Genomic DNA, 20373 nt, shown 5'->3' with positions numbered 1-20373 from the left:
TTTTTAGTCTGAGTAATTTTTACACAAAAGAAAGAAATTGCTCCCAGGTCTAGATGGCAGGTGCTCCAAGGTCCAGGGGCATCACATTTTGTTTCAGTGGTGGACAGTTCTGTCTGTGTGCTGACATGTGGAGGAAAAGCAAGCAGCTTTCCTCGGGTCCCTTCAGTAAGGACACCAGTTCCATTGGCAGAGCCCTCATGACCTACTCACCCCTCAAACTCCAGTGGCCCCATCACATTGGAGATGCGGTTTCAATGTAGGACCTGTGGGGTAACAGCAGCACTTCTTCAGGTCACAGCACTATCTGCCTGTCTACAGGTGACACTGCTATCGAAGAAACAAAGGCTCGGTGAGGTTAGGTGACTGACCTTTCAGGCAGCAGTAAGCACCTGTCATCAAACCCACTGAGAGGTGAAAGTAGTTTCACACAGGGCAGAAATGAGGGTTATTTGGCCCAGACGCCTGTCCTTCATTTCTGACACAGAGGACATTTCTTCTAGAACAGCCCCCAGGGACATTGGTACAGAGCTTGCATAGATGCAGGCTGTAGGTAAGAACCCACGAGGACTGAGGGGTTGGAAGGGTAACAGCGTCCCTTCCCACCTGGGTTCCCAGTCCTCTCTTCTTGAACAGGCTCATCTTCAGTTAGGGGCTTAAGTTAATATTTCTAGATGACTTTCTGATGCCAGGAGTAACTTGGAGCATACAGGGAAAGTGGCAGGATTCTTTTGACTGAACTTTTTTTTATTAATTACAATTTATTCACTTTGTATCCCCCCATAAGCCTTCCCTCCTCCTTTCCCGATCCCACCCCCTCTCCCCCTTCTTCACGCATTCCCCTCCCCAAGTCCACTGATAGGGGAGGTCCTCCTCTCCTTCCTTCTGATCTTAGTCTATCAGATCTCATCTGGAGTGGCTGCATTGTCATCTTCTGTGGCCTGGTAAGGCTGCTCCCCCCTCAGGGGAGGTGATCAAAGAGCAGGCCAAACAGATTATGTCAGAGGCAGTCCCTCGTCCCATTACTATGTAACCCACTTGGATACTAAACTGCCATGGGCTACACCTGTGCAGAGGTTCTAGGTTATCTCCATGTCTGGTACTTTGTTGGAGTATGAGTCTCTGGGAAGACCCCTGTGTTCAAATTTTCTGGTTCTGTTGCTCTCCTTGTGGGGTTCCCGTCCTCTCCAGCTCTTACTATTTCCCACTTCTTATGTAAGATTCCATGCACTCTGCCCAACAGTTGGCCATAACTCTCAGTATCTGCTTTGATAGTCTGCAAGGCAGAGGTTTTCAGAGGCTCTCTGTAGCAGGTTCCTAGGTTGTTTCCTGTTTGCTTCTTCTTCTGATTTCCATCTTCTTTGCCTTTCAAGATGGGAATTGAGCGTTTTAGTCAAGGTCCTCTCGCTTGATTAGTTTCTTTAGATGTACAGATTTTAGGAGGTTTATCCTATGTTATATGTCTATATGAGTGAGTATATACCATGTGTGTCTTTCTGCTTCTGGGACAGCTCACTCAGGATGATCCTTTCCAGGTCCCACCATTTACTTGCAAATTTCATGATTTCCTTATTTTTCATTGCAGAGTAATACTCCATTGTGTAGATGTACCACAATTTCTGCATCCATTCTTCAGTTGAGGGACATCTGGGTTGTTTCCAGCTTCTGGCTATTACAAATAAAGCTGCTACAAACATGGTTGAGCAAATGTCCTTATTGTGTACTTGAGCCTCTTTTGGATATATGCCTAGGAGTGGTATGGCTGGATCTTGAGGAAGCGCTATTCCTAGTTGTCTGAGAAAGTGCCAGATTGCTTTCCAGAGTGGTTGTACAAGTTTACATTCCCACCAGCAGTGGAGAAGGGTTCCCCTTTCTCCACAACCTCTCCAGCATGTGTTGTCACTTGAGTTTATCGTCTTGGCCATTCTGATGGGTGTAAGGTGAAATCTCAGGGTCGTTTAGATTTGCATTTCCCTAATGGCTAATGAGGTTAAGCATTTCTTTAAGTTTTTCTCTGCCATTCAGTATTCCTCTACAGAGAGTTCTTTGCTTAGCTCTGTTCCCCATTTTTTAATTGGATTAATTGGTTTGCTGTTTTTCAGCTTCTTTACTTTATATATACTTGATATGAGTCCTCTGTCAGATAGAGGGTTGGTGAAGATTCTTTCCCAATCTGTAGGCAGTCATTTTGTTTTGATGACGGTGTCCTTTGCTTTACAGAAGCTTTTCAGTTTCATGAGGTCCCATTTATTGATTGTTGCTCTTAGAGCCTGTGCTGTTGGTGTTCTGTTCAGGAAGTTGTCTCCTGTACCAATGAGTTCTAGGGTATTCCCCACTTTTTCTTCTAACCGATTTAATATGTCTGGTTTTATGTTGAGGTCTTTGATCCACTTGGACTTTAGTTTTGTGCAGGGTGATAAGTATGGGTCTATTTGCATTTTTCTACATGTAGATATCCAGTTGGACCAGCACCATTTGTTGAAGATGCTATCTTTTCTCTGTTGTATGGTTTTGACATCTTTGTCAAAGATCAGGTGTCCATAAGTGTGTGGGTTTATTTCTGGGTCTTCTGTTCGGTTCCATTGATCCACCATTCTGTTTCTATGCCAGTACCAGGCAGTTTTTATTACTGTTGCTCTATAGTACAGCTTAAGATCAGGGATGGAGATACCTCCAGAAGATCTTTTATTGTAGAGGATTGTTTTAGCAATTCTGGGTTTCCTGTTATTCCATATGAAGTTGAGAATTTTTCTTTCCAGGTCTGTAAAGAATTGTGTTGGTAATTTGATAGGAATTGCATTGAATCTGTAGATTGCTTTTGGTAATATGGCCATTTTTACTATGTTAATCCTGCCAAGCCAGGAGCATCTTTCCATCTTCTGATATCTTCTTCTAATTCTTTCTTCAGAGACTTGAAATTTTTTTCATACAAGTCTTTGACTTGCTTGGTTAGGGTTACACCAAGGTACTTTATGTCATTTGTGGCTATTGTGAAGGGTGTTGTTTCCCTAATTTCTTTCTCAGCCCTTTTGTTTTTTGTATACAGGAGGGCAACGTTTTTTTGTTTTTGTTTTTTTTTAGTTAATTTTTTATCCTGCCACTTTGCTGAAGGTTTATCAGCTGAAGGAGTTCCCTGGTAGAGTTTTGGGGGTCACTCATGTATACTATCATATCATCTGCAAATGGTGATAATTTGACTTCTTCCTTTCCAATTTGTATCCCCTTGATCTCCTTCAACCATCTTATTGCTCTAGCAAGGACTTCCAGAACTATGTTGAAGAGATATGGAGAGAGTGGGCAGCCTTGTCTTGTCCCTGACTTCAGTGGGATTGCTTTAAGTTTCTCTCCGTTCAGTTTGATGTTGGCTATAGGCTTGCTGTATATTGCCTTTACTATGTTTAGATATGTGCCTTGTATCCCTGATCTCTCCAATACTTTAAACATGAATGGATGTTGGATTTTGTCAAAGGCTTTTTCAGCATCTAGGGAGATTATCATGTGGTTTTTGTCTTTCAATTTGTTAATATGGTGGATCACATTGATGGATTTCTGTATATTGAACCACCCCTGCATACCTGGGATGAAGCCTACTTGGTCATAGTGGATGATATCTTTGATGTGTTCTTGTATTCAGTTTGCAAGTATTTTGTTGAATATTTTTGCATCAATGTTCATAAGGGAGATTGGCCTGAAGTTCTCTTTCTTTGTTGGGTCTTTGTGAGGTTTAGGTACCAAGGTGACTGTGGTTTTATAGAATGAGTTTGGTAATGTTCCTTCTGTTTCTGTTGTGTGGAATAGTTTGAAGAGAACTGGAGTTAGCTCTTCTTTGAAGGTCTGGTAGAGTTCTGCGCTGAAACTATCTGGTCCTGGGCTTTTTTTGGATGGGAGACTTTTGATGACCACTCCTATTTCCTTGCGGAATATAGGACTATTTATTTATCTGGTCCTGGTTCAGCTTTGGTAAGTCAAATCGATCAAGAAAATTGTCCATTTCATATAGATTTTCTAATTTTGTGGTATATAGACTTTTGAAGTAAGTCCTAATGATTGCTTGGATTTCCTCAGTGTCTGTAGTTATGTCCCCCTTTTCATTTCTGATTTTGTTGATTTGGGTGGTGTCTCTCTGCCTTTTAGTTAGCCTGGCTAAGGGTTTGTCTATCTTGTTGATTTTCTCAAAGAACCAGCTCTTGGTTTCATTGATTCTTTGAATTGTTTTATTTGTTTCTAATGGATTGATTTCAGCCCTGAGTTTGATTATTTCCAGCTGTCTACTCCTTCTTGGTGTGTCTGTTTCTTCTTTTTCTAGGGTTTTTAAATGAGCCATTAAGTTGCTTGAATAAGCTGTCTCAAATTTCTTCTTGAAGGCACTTAGTGCTATGAACTTTCCTCTTAGCACTGCTTTCATTGTGTCTCACAAGTTTGGGTATGTTGTGTCTTCATTTTTATTGAGTTCTAGGAAGACTTTAATTTCTTTCTTTATTTCTTCCCTGACCTAGCTGTCATTTAGTAGCGAGTTGTTCAGTTTCCATGTGTGTGTAGGCTTTTTGCTATTTCTGTTGTTGTTGAGGTCCAGCTTTATTCCATGGTGATCAGACAGGATACAAGGGATTATTTCAATCTTCTTGTATCTGTTAAGGCTCGCTTTGTGACCAACTATATGGTCTATTTTGGAGAAGATTCCATGAGGTGATGAGAAGAAGGTAAATTCTTTTGTGTTTGGGTGTAAGGTTCTGTAAATGACTGATAGGTCCATTTGATTCATGACCTCTGTTAGAGACATTGTTTCTTTGTTTAATTTCTGTTTAGTTGACCTGTCCTTTGTTGAGAGTGGGGTGTTGAAGTCTCCCACTATTAATGTGTGGGGATCTATGTGTGGTTTAAGTTTTATTGTTTCTTTTACAAATGTGGGTGCCCTTGTATTTGGAGCATAGATGTTCAGGATTGTGATGTCTTCCTGGTGGAATTTCCCCTTGATGAGTATGAAGTGTCCTTCCCCATCTCTTTTGATTAATTTGAGTTGAAAGTCTATTTTATCAGATATTAGAATGGCTACTCCTGCTTGTTTCTTGGGTCCATTTGCCTAGAAAGCCATCTTCCAAACCTTTACCCTCAGGTAATGTCTATCTTTGTGACTTAGGTATGTTTCTTGTATGCAACAGACTGCTGGGTTTTGTTTACACATCCATTCTGTTAGTCTGTGTCTTTTTATTGGAGAATTGAGTCCATTGATGTTGAGAGAGATTAATGACCAGTGGCTGTTAGATCCTTTGATTTTGATGTTGGCTGTGGTCTTAAGTTTGTGTGCTTGGTTGCTTTTTTTTTTTTTTTTTTTTTTACTGTAGTGAGGTTAATTATTTCCTGTGTTTTCTTGAAAGTAGCTGGTTTTCTTGGGTTGTATTTTCCCTTCTAGTGTCTTCTTTAATGCTGGATTTGTGTGTAGGTATTGTTGAAATTTGTTTTTATCATTGAATATCTTGTTTTCTCCATCTATGAGGACTGAGAGTTTTGCAGGGTATAGTAGTCTGGGCTGACATCTGTGTTCTCTTAGGGTCTGCATGATATCTGTCCAAGCACTTCTGGCTTTTATAGTCTCTGTTGAAAAGTCAGGTGTGATAATAATGGGTTTGCCATTATATGATACTTGGCCTTTTTCCCTTGCAGCTTTTAGTATTTTTTCTTTGTGCTGTATACTTACTGTTTTGATTATTATGTGGCAGAAGGATTTTCTTTTCTGGTCTAATTTATTGGGTGTTCTGTAGGCCTCTTGTATTCTTATTGGCCTCTCTTTTAAGTTGGGGAAATTTTCTTCAGTGATTTTGTTGAAAATATTTTCTGGGCCTTAGAACAGGGAATTTTCTTTTTCCTCTATTCCTATTATTCTTAGGTTTTGTCTTTTTATGTTGTCTTGAATTTCTTGGATGGTCTGTGTCAGTAATTTTTTAGATTTAACATTTTCTTTGACAGATACATCTATTTCTTCCATTGTATCTTCCACACCTGAGATTCTTTCTTCCATCTCTTGTAGACTATTGGTTATGCTAACCTCTATAGTTCCTGTTTTCTTCCCTAAGTTCTTTCTCTCCACAATTTCCTTCATTTGTGTTTTTTTTTTATTTTTCCAACTCTATCTTCAGATCTTGAGCTGTTTTATTGATTTCCTTCACTTGTCTGACTGTATTTTCCTGTTTTTCCATCAATTCCTTCAGCTGTTTGTTTGAACATTGCTCTGTTTCTTTTATTTCATTCAGTGATTTAAGCATTTCTTCTCTAAAGGCCACAAACTGTTTGGCTGCAGCTTCCTATATTTCTTTACGGATGGCCATAATCTGTTTGTTTTTATCTTCCTCTATTTCTTTACTGATGGCCATAATCTGTTTGAGTTTATCTTCCTCTAGGTCTTTATGCATTTTATTTGTTTCCTCTTTTATCCTCTTCATGAGCATAGATGTTAGGTCATCTTCTTGAATTTCAATTATGCTGGGGTGTCCAGGGCTACTTGCCCCTGGATAACTGGGTCCTGGAGATGCCATATTGCTCTGGCTTTTGTTGGTTGAGCTTTTATGCTGGTCTCTACCCATTGGGCCTTCTTAGTTGTTTGGGGTTAGTTTCTGGTGGTTCCTGGAATCCTGTGGTGGAGAGAATCCCCTTGGCAGAAAGATGGTTTTTCCTGAAGGAAGCCTTCTCAGCTTTTTGGGTATAGTCACTGGATGGCCAGTGTTTTTCAGGATTTGCGCTGCTCACCTCAGAAATAGAGACCTGAGTGGTAACTGTGTTCCTTGTTAGTCGAAAGAGTTCTCCTCTCACCGGGAGAAGTCCTGAAGATAGCTGCCCTGTTTCTGGGTTTCTTGCTGTAAATTTAGTGATCAGCTGCTATAACCTGTGTGTCCTATGGTTTAGTCAGTTTTGTTAGGGATAACTGATCGCCTCCTGGAGCAGTATCTGGGGGTTGATCTCGGGGATTCCTGGCTTTTGTAGGTCTGAGGTTGGGGTTCTTTGCCCCAGTACCCAAGTGGTAATCTGTGGCGGGTGTGTACTGCCCTCCTGGTAACAACAGGCTATCTGGTACATAGCAGGTCCCTGGTTTGGGCCAGTCTGGGGCCTTTTCCAGGGATATACTGGGGGGGCCTAAGTCTGTCCCCTTTGCTTCCTTCCCTGTGAGGATTTCTCCCAACAGTGACTCCCAGTCTTTGGTGCCCTGGGGCGCACAGCTCTGTCTGTGTCAGAGAGCTGTGCCCGCTGCTGGAGCCCAGTTCAGTGATGGCGGCTCGTACCCGCTGGTCTGCGAGACTTTTTCCAGGGAAAGACTGGGTGACCCAAGTCAGTACCATTTCATTTCCTTCCTTCCCTGTGGGGTTTTCGTGAGACTGGGACTCCCAGTCTCTGGTGGTTTTGTGCCCACCGATCCCTGGGAAGGTGATCAGGACATGCAGGCGTATGGCTCTGGTCTGGTGACCTAGTGCCTGAGGGACCCAGGATCTCTTCCAGGTTCTGGCTGGGTGGCCTGAGCGTGGACCTGACTGGTTCCCACGCCGTGGGGGTTTCCTCTCACCTGGGAAACACGATTGCTGTTGTTTTAGGGCCCAGAGTTCAATCTCTTGGTCGGTGTACGGAAAATGTTGTCCTGCTCCTCAGATGCAGTGTTCTCCTGGTGCCACCATCTTGCCCCCCTCATATTCTCCTTTTGATTGAACTTTATAAAGGCAGAATAAATTAAAATGAAGGCTAGAGTAAATGAAAACACATATTTCAGGGAACTCAAAAAACACTGAGAAAGGATTTCTCCGAAAAGGAATTTGGAAATAACCTTAAATAGGCTCTGCTTTTATTCCTGAATTCTTAGTTGTTTGGGGTGTTAAGGCCCAGTTTTACGATCTTTCCTGTTAATAATTCCCATTAATAATAATGTTATTAATGTAGTTAATACATTTAAAATCTTTGTGTCTACTAACATATGTAGTTCTTGTAGGTGTCATGGGGCCCCAGTGTCAAGATCACTGGTAGATTTTGCTGTCATCACCTCACCTCACAAAGGGGAAACTGAGGGTAAAGGGAGGTTAGCCCATCTGTAGAGCACAGTTAGGTACAAAACATTTGAAACCAAACCTTCAGGTTCTGATCTTAACCCAAGTAGGTCCCGGGCAGAACTTCTGTCACATGACGTCTTGATCTGACAATATAAAAGTATACTTTTTGCCACCTTCCTAAGCCCGGGGGCATCACTAACTCACAGGACATATTTCACACCAGTTCTTTCATGATTTCTAGGTGCTGCATGCCATGGGGACCTCACAGAGAAACTCAAACTCCTGTACAAAATGCATGTCTTGCCTGGTAAGTGAACTACACAGAGCATCAAGTGTACTGGTACTCGGGGCCTGGCTGCATGCACACTGATATGCTGGCCCTGGCTCTACCTCTCTTCCTTTGGTGACATCTGTCTGTCTGTTTTGATGTAAGATCATTCATTCTTTCCCAAAGGCCAGACTGAGTTGCTACTCACCTTCCCAAATGCTGTCCTTGATTTGATTGTCATTTGCCCATCTCCAAAATGAATTGAGCCATCTTCGAGAGAAAGGGTGCGAAGTCTTTGGTGGTCTACAGGACACAAACAAGCACTGCAAGGGGGAAAATCAGAAGCCGAGGGGCTTGTGTCCTGAGTAGCAGTTTGTGTCATTAACTTATTTATTTACTTTACTTCTGGATCACAGCTTCCCCTCCCTCCTCTCCTCCCAGTCTCTCCCTCTCACCTTCTCTCGCCCCTGTGTCCCTTCCCTTTCTCCTCAGAAGAGGGGAGGTCTCCCACGGCTATCAGCCAGCCTTGCCTTATCAAGTTGCAGTAAGAGACTAGGCACATCTTCTCCTATTGAGGGGAGACAAAGTGGTCTAGTCGGGGGAAAGGGATTCAAAGGCAGGCAACAGAGTCGGAGACAGCCCCTGCTTCTGCTCCTAGCAAGGAGTCCCACATGAATACCAAGTTGCACACATCTGTTACATATGTGCACAGGGCTTAGTCCATCCTATGCATGCTCTCTGGTGGGCGGCTCAGTCTCTGTGAACCCCTGTGGGCCCAGGATAGTTGGTTCAGTAGGTTTTCTTGTGAGTTCTTGACTCCTCTGACTCCTGCAATCCTTTGAGTAGCAGTTTTAACATTGGAGGGGACTAATAGGCATGTTGATGCTTGGGTGTCATTTTAAATAAGGCTGGTCTCAACTGGGGTAGATTTATCAAATACTACAGAAATAAAAACGGGCAGATTCTCACTCACATCCCAGATAGGAGTAAATGTGGGCACGAATAGCAGACAGTGTCCTACAAAAGACCTATAAAGTATTATTTCAAAGTCTTTGGGAAACTGTCCCAGTAGAGAGGAAATGTGGAGGGACCCTGGTGTGGGGTTAGAAAGAAGATGAAGTTAGAAACAGAATGGTGCCCACAGAGGCCTTAAAGGCGCTTCTGTCCTCCATCCCACTTTGATGACTTGAGACTTTGCACCCTCCCCTGTCCTTTTCCTGAGTGAGGAAACTTATTGCTGAGTCCCAGCCCCAACACCTCATGGATGTGTTCCCTCTCCCGCAGAGCCATCCTCTGATCAAGATGAGCCTGACTCTGCCTTTGAAGCGACTCAGTACTTCTTTGAAGACATCACCCCAGAATGCACACATGGTAGGTGATGTTTCTCCCACAGGGACTGTTTGTCTCCTTAGAGCCTGTTCTTATTGGGGGAAAGACTTAACCTCCAGAGTTAGTCAAAGAAATATGTAAGTCAGGTTGCCTAATATGGACCTTCACATTTTTTAAGACAAGCAACTTTGGGCAGCTTACGTCACTCACTGGGTACCACACCCACTGCATCCTGCTGTCTCAGCAAAACTATGGCCTGTAGTGCAACACACTTTTCTCCCCTTCCCCAGCTGGGGTCATCCTCCTTGCAACATTGTCCAGTTGCCATACTACTATCCACAATCACCACTGACTGGGATAAGAAGGCATTCTCAGGCTGGGGTGGGGGGGGATGGCTTGGGTTTTAAAGTGCCTGCCATGCATCTCCCCCCACCCCCGAGGGAGGAGCAGCCTTGCTCGGCCACAGATAAGGACATTGCAGCCAGTCCTGAAGATACATGATAGGCTAGGGTCAGATGGAAGGGGAGGAAGACCTCCCCTATCAGTGGACTTGGAGAGGGCAGGGAGGAGATGAGGGAAGGAGGGTGGGATTAGGAGGGAAAAAGGGAGGGGGCTATGGCTGGGATACAAGTGAATGACCTGTGATTAAAATAAAATAAAATAATAAAAGAAAAGAAAAAAAAAGTGCCTGCCGTGCAAACACAAAGACCAGAGTTCTACCCCCAAACCCACATTTAAAAACAAGCAGGGTGTGTGTAGCATGCACTTAGAATCTCAGCTCTGAGAAGGCAAAGCTCTCTGGCCAGCTACCTGACCTAATGGACAAGCACCAGGCCAAACCCAAGGTAATGCTATTCCTGAGATATAACACACAGGTACACACACACACACACACACACACACACACACATTCATGAACACATGTGAGAGGGGGTTGTTTAAAAATTGAAAGGAGACATTGAATAACGTGTATAATATATACTAACTGCAAAGCAAAGGACAGCTCATGGGATAGACTCAACCCACTGCCTCTTTTGGCCCATGAACTTAGAAAGCCGTTCACATTTTCAATGTTTAAATTTTTTTTAAAAAGTCAGATATAGTGTATTTCTTGCTGTGCAAAAGTATATAAAATGTAAAGCCCAGTACTGGTAAGTAGAGCCGAACACGCATGCTGCCACGCTTACGGCTTTATTCCGTGCAGCAGCGACAGGACCAAGCAGTCAAGGCAGAAACCACACAGCCTACAGAGCTAAAACGCAGCAGGCCTCTGCATTCGCCGTCACAGATGCAGCCGATAGTTTTATTGAAAACTACTCAGACAAAAGCAGCACATCTAGACTGGACACACTCAACCCTCTTTTCTTTTTCTTGTCAGTACTTCTTAAATACTAGAGCATTCCAACTGTTTACTCAGCATTTACCTCACATCAGTTGTAATTTAGAGACTGTTTAAAATATGCAGGAGAATGTGACTAGACTGTACACAAGTATGGAGCAGATCTGAGTGCCTGAGGATTTGGTACCCACAAGGGGGGCCTGGAACCAAGCCTCCAAGGAGTTCCAGGGATGACGGTTCACCAGCTGGCCCATTTCAGCAGTTTGCCAAGCCCTCTTTGTGATTGTTTGGTCCACACAGAATCAATTTGGCTTAAATATGCAGGGCAGCTCACTGCATCCATCTCCGAATGTGGCTTTTGCCTTGGGAGCCTAAGCCACTGCGGCTGCTGCTGCTTGAGGTCCCTTCCTACTCGTTGGTTAGCCTCAGCACCACACCCAAGTCCAGCCCTGACACAGGCTGCCTCTGGGGTGGTTTGTTTGTTAGTTTGGGCTTCTTCGTTCTTGCTGTAACTGAATACATGTAGCACATGCCTGCTTTTAAACTTCAGGTGCAAAGGAGTTGGATGGAGCAAAGGGAGCCAGATTCTGTAGTCATGTAGTTTGCAGTACAGTTGAGGATAGGCGCGAAGACAGGGGGCTAACCTGCGAATTGACACCTAGGCAACCACAGGCAGAATCCTGCCTCTGAGCCTGTCTCTCTGTGGAGCATGGAGAGGATAGCTGCCACACTGTGGTGTTGGAGACCTAAGGGGATCCTGTAGTATGTAGCAGTGGCCTCTCACAAGGTCCTGACCACACCTACTGTTCTTCCTGTGGGCAGCCGTGAGTCTGCAAAACATTGGCCTCACCTACCTTTTTAGGCCTTCCACCTTTCAGTTTCAGAAAGGACCCTCCTTTTATTGCAGATGCTTCTGTGATGGTCACATACCACACTGTGCAGTGTCCTTAAACAGGGTGTTTTCAGAGTGCTTTTCTAATTCCAGAAGCTCTGTTGCTTCATGTTGGATGTTTTGAAATATAGATTAAAATACACAAGATAGGCTGAAAACCTTACTCATACATTAACTAATTAATCATATCTTGAAATTTTGCTTTTCCATACTTTCTTATAGTGTATGTGATTATGTACACACAGCATACCCATCAAAACTGAGATCATGCTACTTTTACAGTTTTGGTTTTGCTAAATGCTAGAGACAGAAGCCAGCACCTTGCAAAGGAAGGATTTTCCCACTGAGCTACATTGCCAGCCCTTGCTTTTTTGTTGTTGTTCTGTTTTTTAGTTTTATTATATCTCTTTATTGTGTGTGTCAGAGAGCATGTTTGGAGGTCAGAGGACAGTTTGCAGGAGTCACTTCTCTCCTTAAGCCATGGGGTCCCAGGGAGTGGAGTCAGCCCACTAAGCCTGACAGCAGACATGAGCTCAACTTGCCAGCCTCCATTTTTATTGTTGTTTTAAATGGCAGTCTCTGTGCTTCATTAATTATTGTTTCTTAAAATCCAGTGAGAATATTGATGTCATTAGGAATTTTTTTTTCTGAAAAATTAGTCTCATTTCCTTATTCCACTAAAAATCCTCTTGTGGATTTTTATGGAGAAGTTTCCTTGTCCTTCCAACTGAAAAGCTGCAAGGCAAGTTGGAAAATCAGCAGCCTCTGTCTTAGCTGAGGAAGTGCAGGACATACTCTCACAAAGAGCCCACTTCATCAGAGTCCAAGGGTGTTGCACCTCTTGTCCTTTCGGTGTCTGTGTCCTGGAGTGCCCAGTTTAGAGAAGAAAACAAAGTTGTAACTGGGTTCCTCCAAAATCATGTTTTAGAGTTGCCAAATTATGAAAAAAAAAAAAAGCATGTTTTCTTGCTTCTACCAGCATTTCTGTTTCCTTGAAAGAATGTTCTTGATCCTGTTTCAAATCACAGAAGACACTTGAGAGGTTCAAGGATCACAAACAGGATGGAGGAATGGAAGGCAATGTACTGGGAAAGCACCACCATTTCCACTAGCTTCTAAAGACTGCCTGGCATCCGTCATCTTTTAATTCTTTTAATTTTTCATTGTACAATAAACCCCAGCTGTGAGAAGTAAACCTGGGGCTGTCCTTCACCTAGAGCTGGGGTTGTCAGATAAAATATGTCCAGCAAAGCTCAAATTTCTAAAAAAAAAAAAAAAACTTGTTTATAAGTGTACCTCATGTGATACCAGAAATACACTTTGATCAACAGATTTATCTGACATAGGATACTGGTATTTTATGTGTGTGTGTGTGTGCGTGCATGTATGTATGTTTGTGTATATGTATGTTTACAGATTTATTTTTTGTTGGTGTGTGTGCATGTGTGCCTCATGAGTATGGAAGCATCAGATGCCCTGGGGCTGGAGTGACAGGCAATATTAAGCCACTTGATGTGGGCATTGAGACTCAAACTCTGACTCTGTAAGAGCACCATAGTGTGTCTCTCCAGACACTGTTTAAATTTCTGTTTGCTAAGTCAGGCCACCCTGCCTGCACAACCCTCATTTCTGTGGTTATCCTCTGTAACAGCTTTCTCTTCCGAATGTTCTCTGATAGTTGTTGGCTTGGACAGTAGAGGCAAACAGAGTGCAGAAGACGGCTATGTCACAGTGAGCCTTAAGCAGGACAAAGGTACAAAAATCTTCCTCTTCTGTTTACCTATTTGCTGCCTAAGTTCTTGTTTTTTTACCTATGAATGTTCATCTTTTGGCATTTGGGTTGTAGGGAAGAGAGCAAATTCTCAAGAAAACCGTAATTATCTAAAACTCTGGTCTGCAGAAAATAAATCTAAATCAAAAAATGCCAAGGATTTGCCCAAGTTGAATCAGGTAAGAGACTATTCTTTCCTGTCATGAATAAATGTAGAATAAGTACCCTTGCAGATAGTGAGAACTTGGGAGGTCTTAACTATTATCTGTTTGCATTTGTTTTGTTTTGTTTGTTTTTTGAGACAGGGTTTCTCTGTGTAACTCTGGCTGTCCTGGAACTTGTTCTACAGACCAGGCTGGCCTTAAACTCAGAGAGATCCATCTGCCTCTGCCTCCCAAGTGCTGGGATTAAAGATGTGTGTCACTGCCACTGCCACCACCAGCACCTGGTTGATTTTTTTTTAAGTCATTTGGTTCAAGCTGGCCTCCAACTCACTATGTAGCTGAGGATGACCCTGTATTTATGATCCTCTTCCTCCATCTCCCAAGTGCTAGTATTACAGGCATCTGCCTAACACATCCAGTTTATGTAGTGCTAGGAGTTGAACCTAGGACTTCATGCACGCCAGGCAAGCACTCTACCTGTTGAGCTACGTATCTAGTCCTGTTTGGACTTACTTCTCTTGCATCAAAATTATACTCAGTTGTAAGAAAATGGTCTCCTGAAAGAACGTTTGGACAACAAAAGACTGAGATTTGGAAGTAATGTGTATTCCACCCAGTCGGCAGAATTACCTTCAGAAGTTAAGCTCTGCTGTTTTCGTGTAACTGTGCTCAGCAAAAGACATGTCTTGAAAAGCTAATGAGTAATGGGGGGGGGGGTGATACACATGGTGACATAAATGAGATGAAGAGTTTCCAGCTAGAGGCCAAGTTAGGAGCAGAGGCATTGCTCTGTTCAGGGAAGCGAGAAGCTGTGTCATGGGTGACTCTGTTATAGCTAATGTTGGGAAAAGTCTTCAGGACTGCAGAGGTATGAGAAGAGATGAGTCTGCTGCTGCCCTAAGATTCTTTGGTAGGGACAAAAAGATAATAAAGAAAAGAGAAAAAACAAAACAAGGAAAAAAGGATGTAGTGTCTGGCATGGTGGTCCATGCCCAGTAGTCCCTGCACTGAGGAGGCAGAAAAAGGGGGATAATGAGTTTGAAGATAGCCTGGGCTATGGGAAATCCTGTCTCAAAACAACCAAAGTAGGTGGGGGGGGAAGATGAGGAAAAAATTAAGCAAAATGTAACTGATTCATTGTTGTGAGAGTTGCACTTTCACATGCACAGGCACAAAGATGTGGGTACATTGTAGATGCATATATGGAGGCCAGAGGACAGCCTCCACTTTCCTCTCTCAGGAGCCCCCTCCATTGTGTTTTGAGACAGAATCTCTCCTTGGCCTGGAGCTCACCAAGTAGGAGAAGCTGGCTGGCCAGTGAGCCCCAAGGACCCATCTGTCTTTGTCTCCGCTGATGCTGAGGTAGCCAATGCGTGCTACCATACCTTCCCCTTCCTCAAAATATGGGTTCTTGGGAGACATCAAGGCAAGTACTTTACTGACTGAGCCATCTCGCCAGCCTCCACCATAGTCACTCTCGGTGATGAGTCTAGGAAGGCTTTTATTGTTTCATTCTTGCTATTTTTGTAGGTGGCTCAAATTTTCAAATTAAAAGAGAGAAACCAATAAAGAGACTGTAACCGTAGGTCCATCCCTTCTCCATAGAGCATTTTCATGGGATCTTTAAGAGTCATGGTTTCAACACCTGTTTGGTCCTTGCTCTTAGCTCCTCACCTTTCCCACTTGTTCTCCAGGGGCAGTTTATCGAGCTCTGTAAGACCATGTACAACATGTTCAGCGAAGACCCCAATGAGCAGGAGCTGTACCATGCCACAGCGACCGTGACCAGTCTCCTGTTGGAGATTGGAGAGGTGGGCAAGTTCTTCATTGCTCAGCCTGCCAAGGAGGAGGTGGTTGCTGGACCACCCTCCAGCCAGGCCATCCCAGGCATGCTCTTCCCCAAGAAGGGGCCCTGCCAGCCCTATGTGGTGGAATCCACAGAGCCACTCCCAGCCAGTCTGGCCGTTGACAGTGAGGACCACTCCCTGGGAGGGCAGATGGAGGACATCAAACTGGAGGACTCGTCACCCAGGGACAACGGGGCCTGCTCCTCCATGCTAATCTCCGACGATGATACCAAGGACGACAGTTCCATGTCGTCCTACTCGGTGCTGAGTGCCGGCTCCCATGAGGAGGACAAACTGCACTGTGAGGACATTGGGGAGGACACAGTCCTGGTACGTAGCAGCCAGGGCAGAGCCACCCTGCCCAGGAGCAGCAGCCTGGACAGGGACTGGGCCATCACCTTCGAACAGTTCCTGGCCTCACTCTTGACGGAGCCTGCTCTAGTAAAGTACTTTGACAAGCCAGTGTGTATGATGGCCAGGGTCACCAGTGCAAAGAACATCCGTATGATGGGCAAACCCCTCACCTCAGCCAGTGACTATGAAATCTCCGCCCTGTCGGGCTGATACAAGAAGAGGAACGAGGAGGTTTTTTTAAGTTCTCTGTTGGGGGGGCTTGTGTTCTTTTCTTTTAAATTAAATATTTATTAGTACCTGGCTTGAAGCCTACTGTTTTCATAATGTAAAACAATGAAAACTAGTGAGAAGTAGATAACCCCCCTAGGTAAGGCACTACCAGTCTACCTGTGGGGCATCCTACTAGAATCTAGTTTATTCAGTGAACCCCCGCACCCGTGCTAAACTCCAACCTGTCAGTGATGTGTATCATAACTCAGCACTCTTGATGTTCAGTTGTATCCATGATGTGAAAATAGTTCTGTCTGATGCTAATAAGACAGCCACACTTTGTGCATTCAAGCTCTGAAATTAAAATTAGATCTAGGAGGGAAATGGAGTGTTTCAGACACAAAACTGTTTTTAGAAGGAAAAGGCATTGTCAGTTGGGGTAAATCTTGAGCTACTTTAGGAAGACTTAAAAATATTTTTTAAGATTTGAATTATATTCATAAAAATCCTTTATCCAAAAAATCTTATTCTACACTGGTTCCCCTTCATATTGGGTCCCAGGCAGTTATGAAAATGTAAATGGGTTTTACATGATGCTAGAATGACATATTTGATCAGTTTGGACATTGACAACTTGCTCCAATTATTTATGTTAGTTGACCAGGAGGGGGTAAAGTGATCCATCTGAGAATTTCAATGTGAAAGCAAAGAGGACCCAGGACACTGGAACAGCTTTTTGTTTCAATTTTTGTTTTTAAAGGACTAAAGGTCCTGATGATTCTCATACTGGGTTTTCAGATTATTGTTATTCATTGAAAATACAGCAAGATAAAATAATAATAGTAATAGTAAAAAAAAAAAAAAAAGCAATCTTTGCCACTTCCATACTTGTTGTAGAGTAAGAAATTATGTCATGTACCATGTGTGACGAACTTCCCGTCAGGTCGGTTATGTTCACAACAAAGGGATTCTACAAGGTACTGTAACTAGCTGTTGTCACTTTATATATGGAATGGAATGTTCTATCTCCCGGAGGATATGCAATCAAAGCTGGCACACCTGCACTTTGAACGCTTGCTTCTGTTAACACTGTTACACTTTTGTTCATTACAGACTCTGGGAGACTTTCCGCTCCCACTCTTGGCCTCACACTCATGCTCACTTTTTCTTTGCTTATTCTGAAGTTACTTTCTATACATGCCCTTCTATTACACACCACCTCCTTCGTTTCTGTTGCAGCTGTAATTTTTTTAATTTTGTTTACAGAATAATTTTTAAACTGTCAAATGAAATAGTATGAACCTCAATTAGGATAAATGTGAACAAATAAAATGCTTCAGATATGGCTTTGTGTCTTTGTGCTTGAGTTTCTGCCTGAGCCTCTACATTGTTTCTTTGACAATTTTGTAGAGAAACTATCAGCAGACAATCATTTTGACTAAGTAAAATTTTATGGGTAAATATTTTGAGGTAAGAAAATGTGGGGAGCTAAGATGACGACTCAGTGGCTAAATGCTTGCCATGACTGCGTTAGGATTGGGGCTTGGGTTCCCAGGACCCATGCAGAGCATGCTGTAGTGGTGGGCACCTGTGGTGAGATGGGTGAGTCACCAGGCATTCATGCATCGTCTCTGGCCTCCACATGCAAGCTGTGGTGGACGGGGGCTCATACACAGGAGCATACATACCGTGGTGGAGAGACATGACCACAGCACCTCTTATAAAGGAAAACATTTAGTTGGGGCTGGATTACAGTATCAGAGAGTTAGTCCATTATCATCATGGTGGCATGCAAGCAAACATGGTGCTGGAGGAGCCAAGAGTTCCCCACCTTGATCAGAAGGCAGATGGGAGGAGGCTAAATGTGATTCACACTGGGTGGAGCCTAAGCATTTGAGACCTCCACAGTGACACACTTCCTCCAAAAGGCCACACCTCTGAATAGTGCCACTCCCTATGGACCAGGCATTCACACACATGAGTCTTTGGGAGCCATACTTATTTAAGCCACCACAAAATTGTTATCAGTTACCTGATTTAAAATGTTTGGAGCTGGAGAGAAAGTTCAGCAGTTAGGAGCAAATGCTGTACCTTTTAAGGACCAGAATTCTGTTCCCAGCACCCATGTCAGGCAGCTCAGAATGGCCTGTAAGACAACTAAGGAATGCTGAGAGTGGGAGAAAATAGTCTTCCTCGGGGAAAAACACACAAATTGCTTATCCAATACCAAACAGTCAGCTCTGAAAACACACGTACTAATAACAGTATATAAACTGAACAAGTTGTATGTTATGTATGTGGATATGGGGGGGTGCAACATTATTGAAAAAAAGGCCATTAATTTGGTGGTGGGTGGTGGGGGAAAGGAGTGTATGGGAGCATTTGGAGGGAAGAGAAGGAAGAGGGGAAAGATGCAATTATAATTTCCAAACTAATTGTTTTTTTTTTCAATGCAGTTTATTCAGGAACCTTGAACAATCATCTGACCCTGGGGAAAGCCAACCCACAGCTTAAATAGCCTCTGGGTAGCCAACCCCAGCATGCCACGTGGGCAACGCAGATAGGTCCACATACATGGAAGCAAGCCAGATCCTCAGCCTTAGCCAAATGTGGAATTGTTCGTGACAGAGAGCACTCACCATCAGGAAGGTGGAAGGCGGAAACCAGCTCCATCTTTAAGGCATAGCATTCCGCAGCTCTCTACAGTTCCCTCTTTTTGTTTTAGACGCATCATGCAAGAGTAGAGGTCTGATCTCTGATATTAGAAATAAATTGGGACTTTGTACTGATGTTCATTTAGGTGTCATCCACCCAAAGAGCATCAGACCCGTCCGATACCTTTTTCTCAGAGGCGGGACCTGGGGCATCAACCCGCATGCAATCAGACATGCTCTTCTCTGGGTCCAAAGCGGCTGACCCTGAGTGCAGTGCTTAGCCTCGCATCCTGAGCGTATCATTTTAGCTTTTTATGGTATCCAACCATGCTTGGGGAGACTGTCCTGCTTCAATGGCTGTAAAGGCCTGAATGATCATGGCTGCATTACGCTGCTGTGAGACTCTAATCTTGCATATATACCACAGGCAAACCAAGGAGACCAACACCAGAAGGCCTGCTAACGCTCCCATGCCCGCCGCTTCCTTCAGATGAATCATGGCTGCAGCAATTCATGATGATAATACTGTGGCTAGTCCTGCGTCCACTCTGGTAGAATTTACTGTGACAATGGCCACTCTCAGCTGCTCCAGCGTAGTATCGAATTCTCCAGTCCAATTACCTAAAATATAGCTAGACAGTTGTTTAGACAGATTTGCAGCACAGGAAAAATTCTCATGTTGTATGCAAGTGACTCAAAGTCCAGCATACTTTCATTGACAGCCAGGTTGAGCGATTTGCCATAGGGTATCAATTTGCTCCTGCACGAGGTCAATCCTCTGATTGAACACCATCAAGCTTCCTTTTAGTTGAGCATTAATTCCTTTTTGTACATCTAAGGCATGAGCTACATTGGCTAAAAGGTTATTCAGGGTCTGAGCAGTCTGCACAGTATGACTCCTGGCTAATTCCGCAGTGGTAGCTCCAACAGCCGCCAATGAGATGGCAGTAACAATGGCGGCTGTAATTCCAAGATCCCTTTTCTGTCTGAAGAGAGTCATAGCGTGAGGGGCATCAACGGGCACAGGCACCCAGCGAGGCATACGAGTAACCAGCTAGTAAATTTACTAGCATTCCAGCATTGGGCAAAAAAGCAAGTATCATTACCACAATTACTTGGCTCTATCTGGCTAATGAATAAAAATGGGGGATATAAACAAACAGGTGTGGGCTTATAGGAAATATTATGAGAAGCCTTAACCCCCTCGTTGGAACATCCTGCATCAGTTCTAGAACTAGCAGTGGTGGTGTCCGAGGTCTGAGTAGGTTCAGGAGACCATTGCCCCCAGGGGCTAGACGTGCTCCATGTAAATTGACTAACTCCATGTTTTCCTCCAATTTTGAAAGTCATTTAAGGTTCTTAAATTATTTTTTCCCTTTTTTTTTAATTTTTCATCAATTACACTTTATTCATTCTGCATCCCCCCATAAGCCCCTCCCTCCTTCCCTTCCAATCCCACCGTCCCTCCTCCCTCTGCATGCATGCCACTCCCCAAGTCCACTGATAGGGGAGGTTCTCCTCTCC

At 43.6% G+C, this 20373-nt stretch overlaps 1 protein-coding gene across 2 annotated transcripts in view; it reads left to right on the top strand.

The window, feature by feature from the left end:
• Tbc1d9 (TBC1 domain family member 9) overlaps positions 1–17541 on the top strand; it is a 110913-nt gene extending 93372 nt beyond the window's left edge. For both annotated transcript variants that reach the window (XM_021660249.2, XM_060392406.1), the window contains 5 exons: positions 8263–8328; positions 9574–9660; positions 13528–13602; positions 13696–13799; positions 15479–17541. In XM_021660249.2, coding sequence (XP_021515924.1) covers positions 8263–8328; positions 9574–9660; positions 13528–13602; positions 13696–13799; positions 15479–16195 — 1049 coding nt within the window. In that variant the 3' untranslated portion in view covers positions 16196–17541. The remainder of the gene's footprint in view (positions 1–8262; positions 8329–9573; positions 9661–13527; positions 13603–13695; positions 13800–15478) is intronic.
• Positions 17542–20373: the final 2832 nt, after the last annotated feature.

This window comes from Meriones unguiculatus, chromosome 10 (assembly GCF_030254825.1).
Source record: "Meriones unguiculatus strain TT.TT164.6M chromosome 10, Bangor_MerUng_6.1, whole genome shotgun sequence".
Taxonomy (NCBI): domain Eukaryota; kingdom Metazoa; phylum Chordata; class Mammalia; order Rodentia; family Muridae; genus Meriones; species Meriones unguiculatus.
The sequence above is the reverse complement of the archived record's forward strand: the minus strand, read 5'-3'. Positions and strand labels throughout refer to the sequence as shown.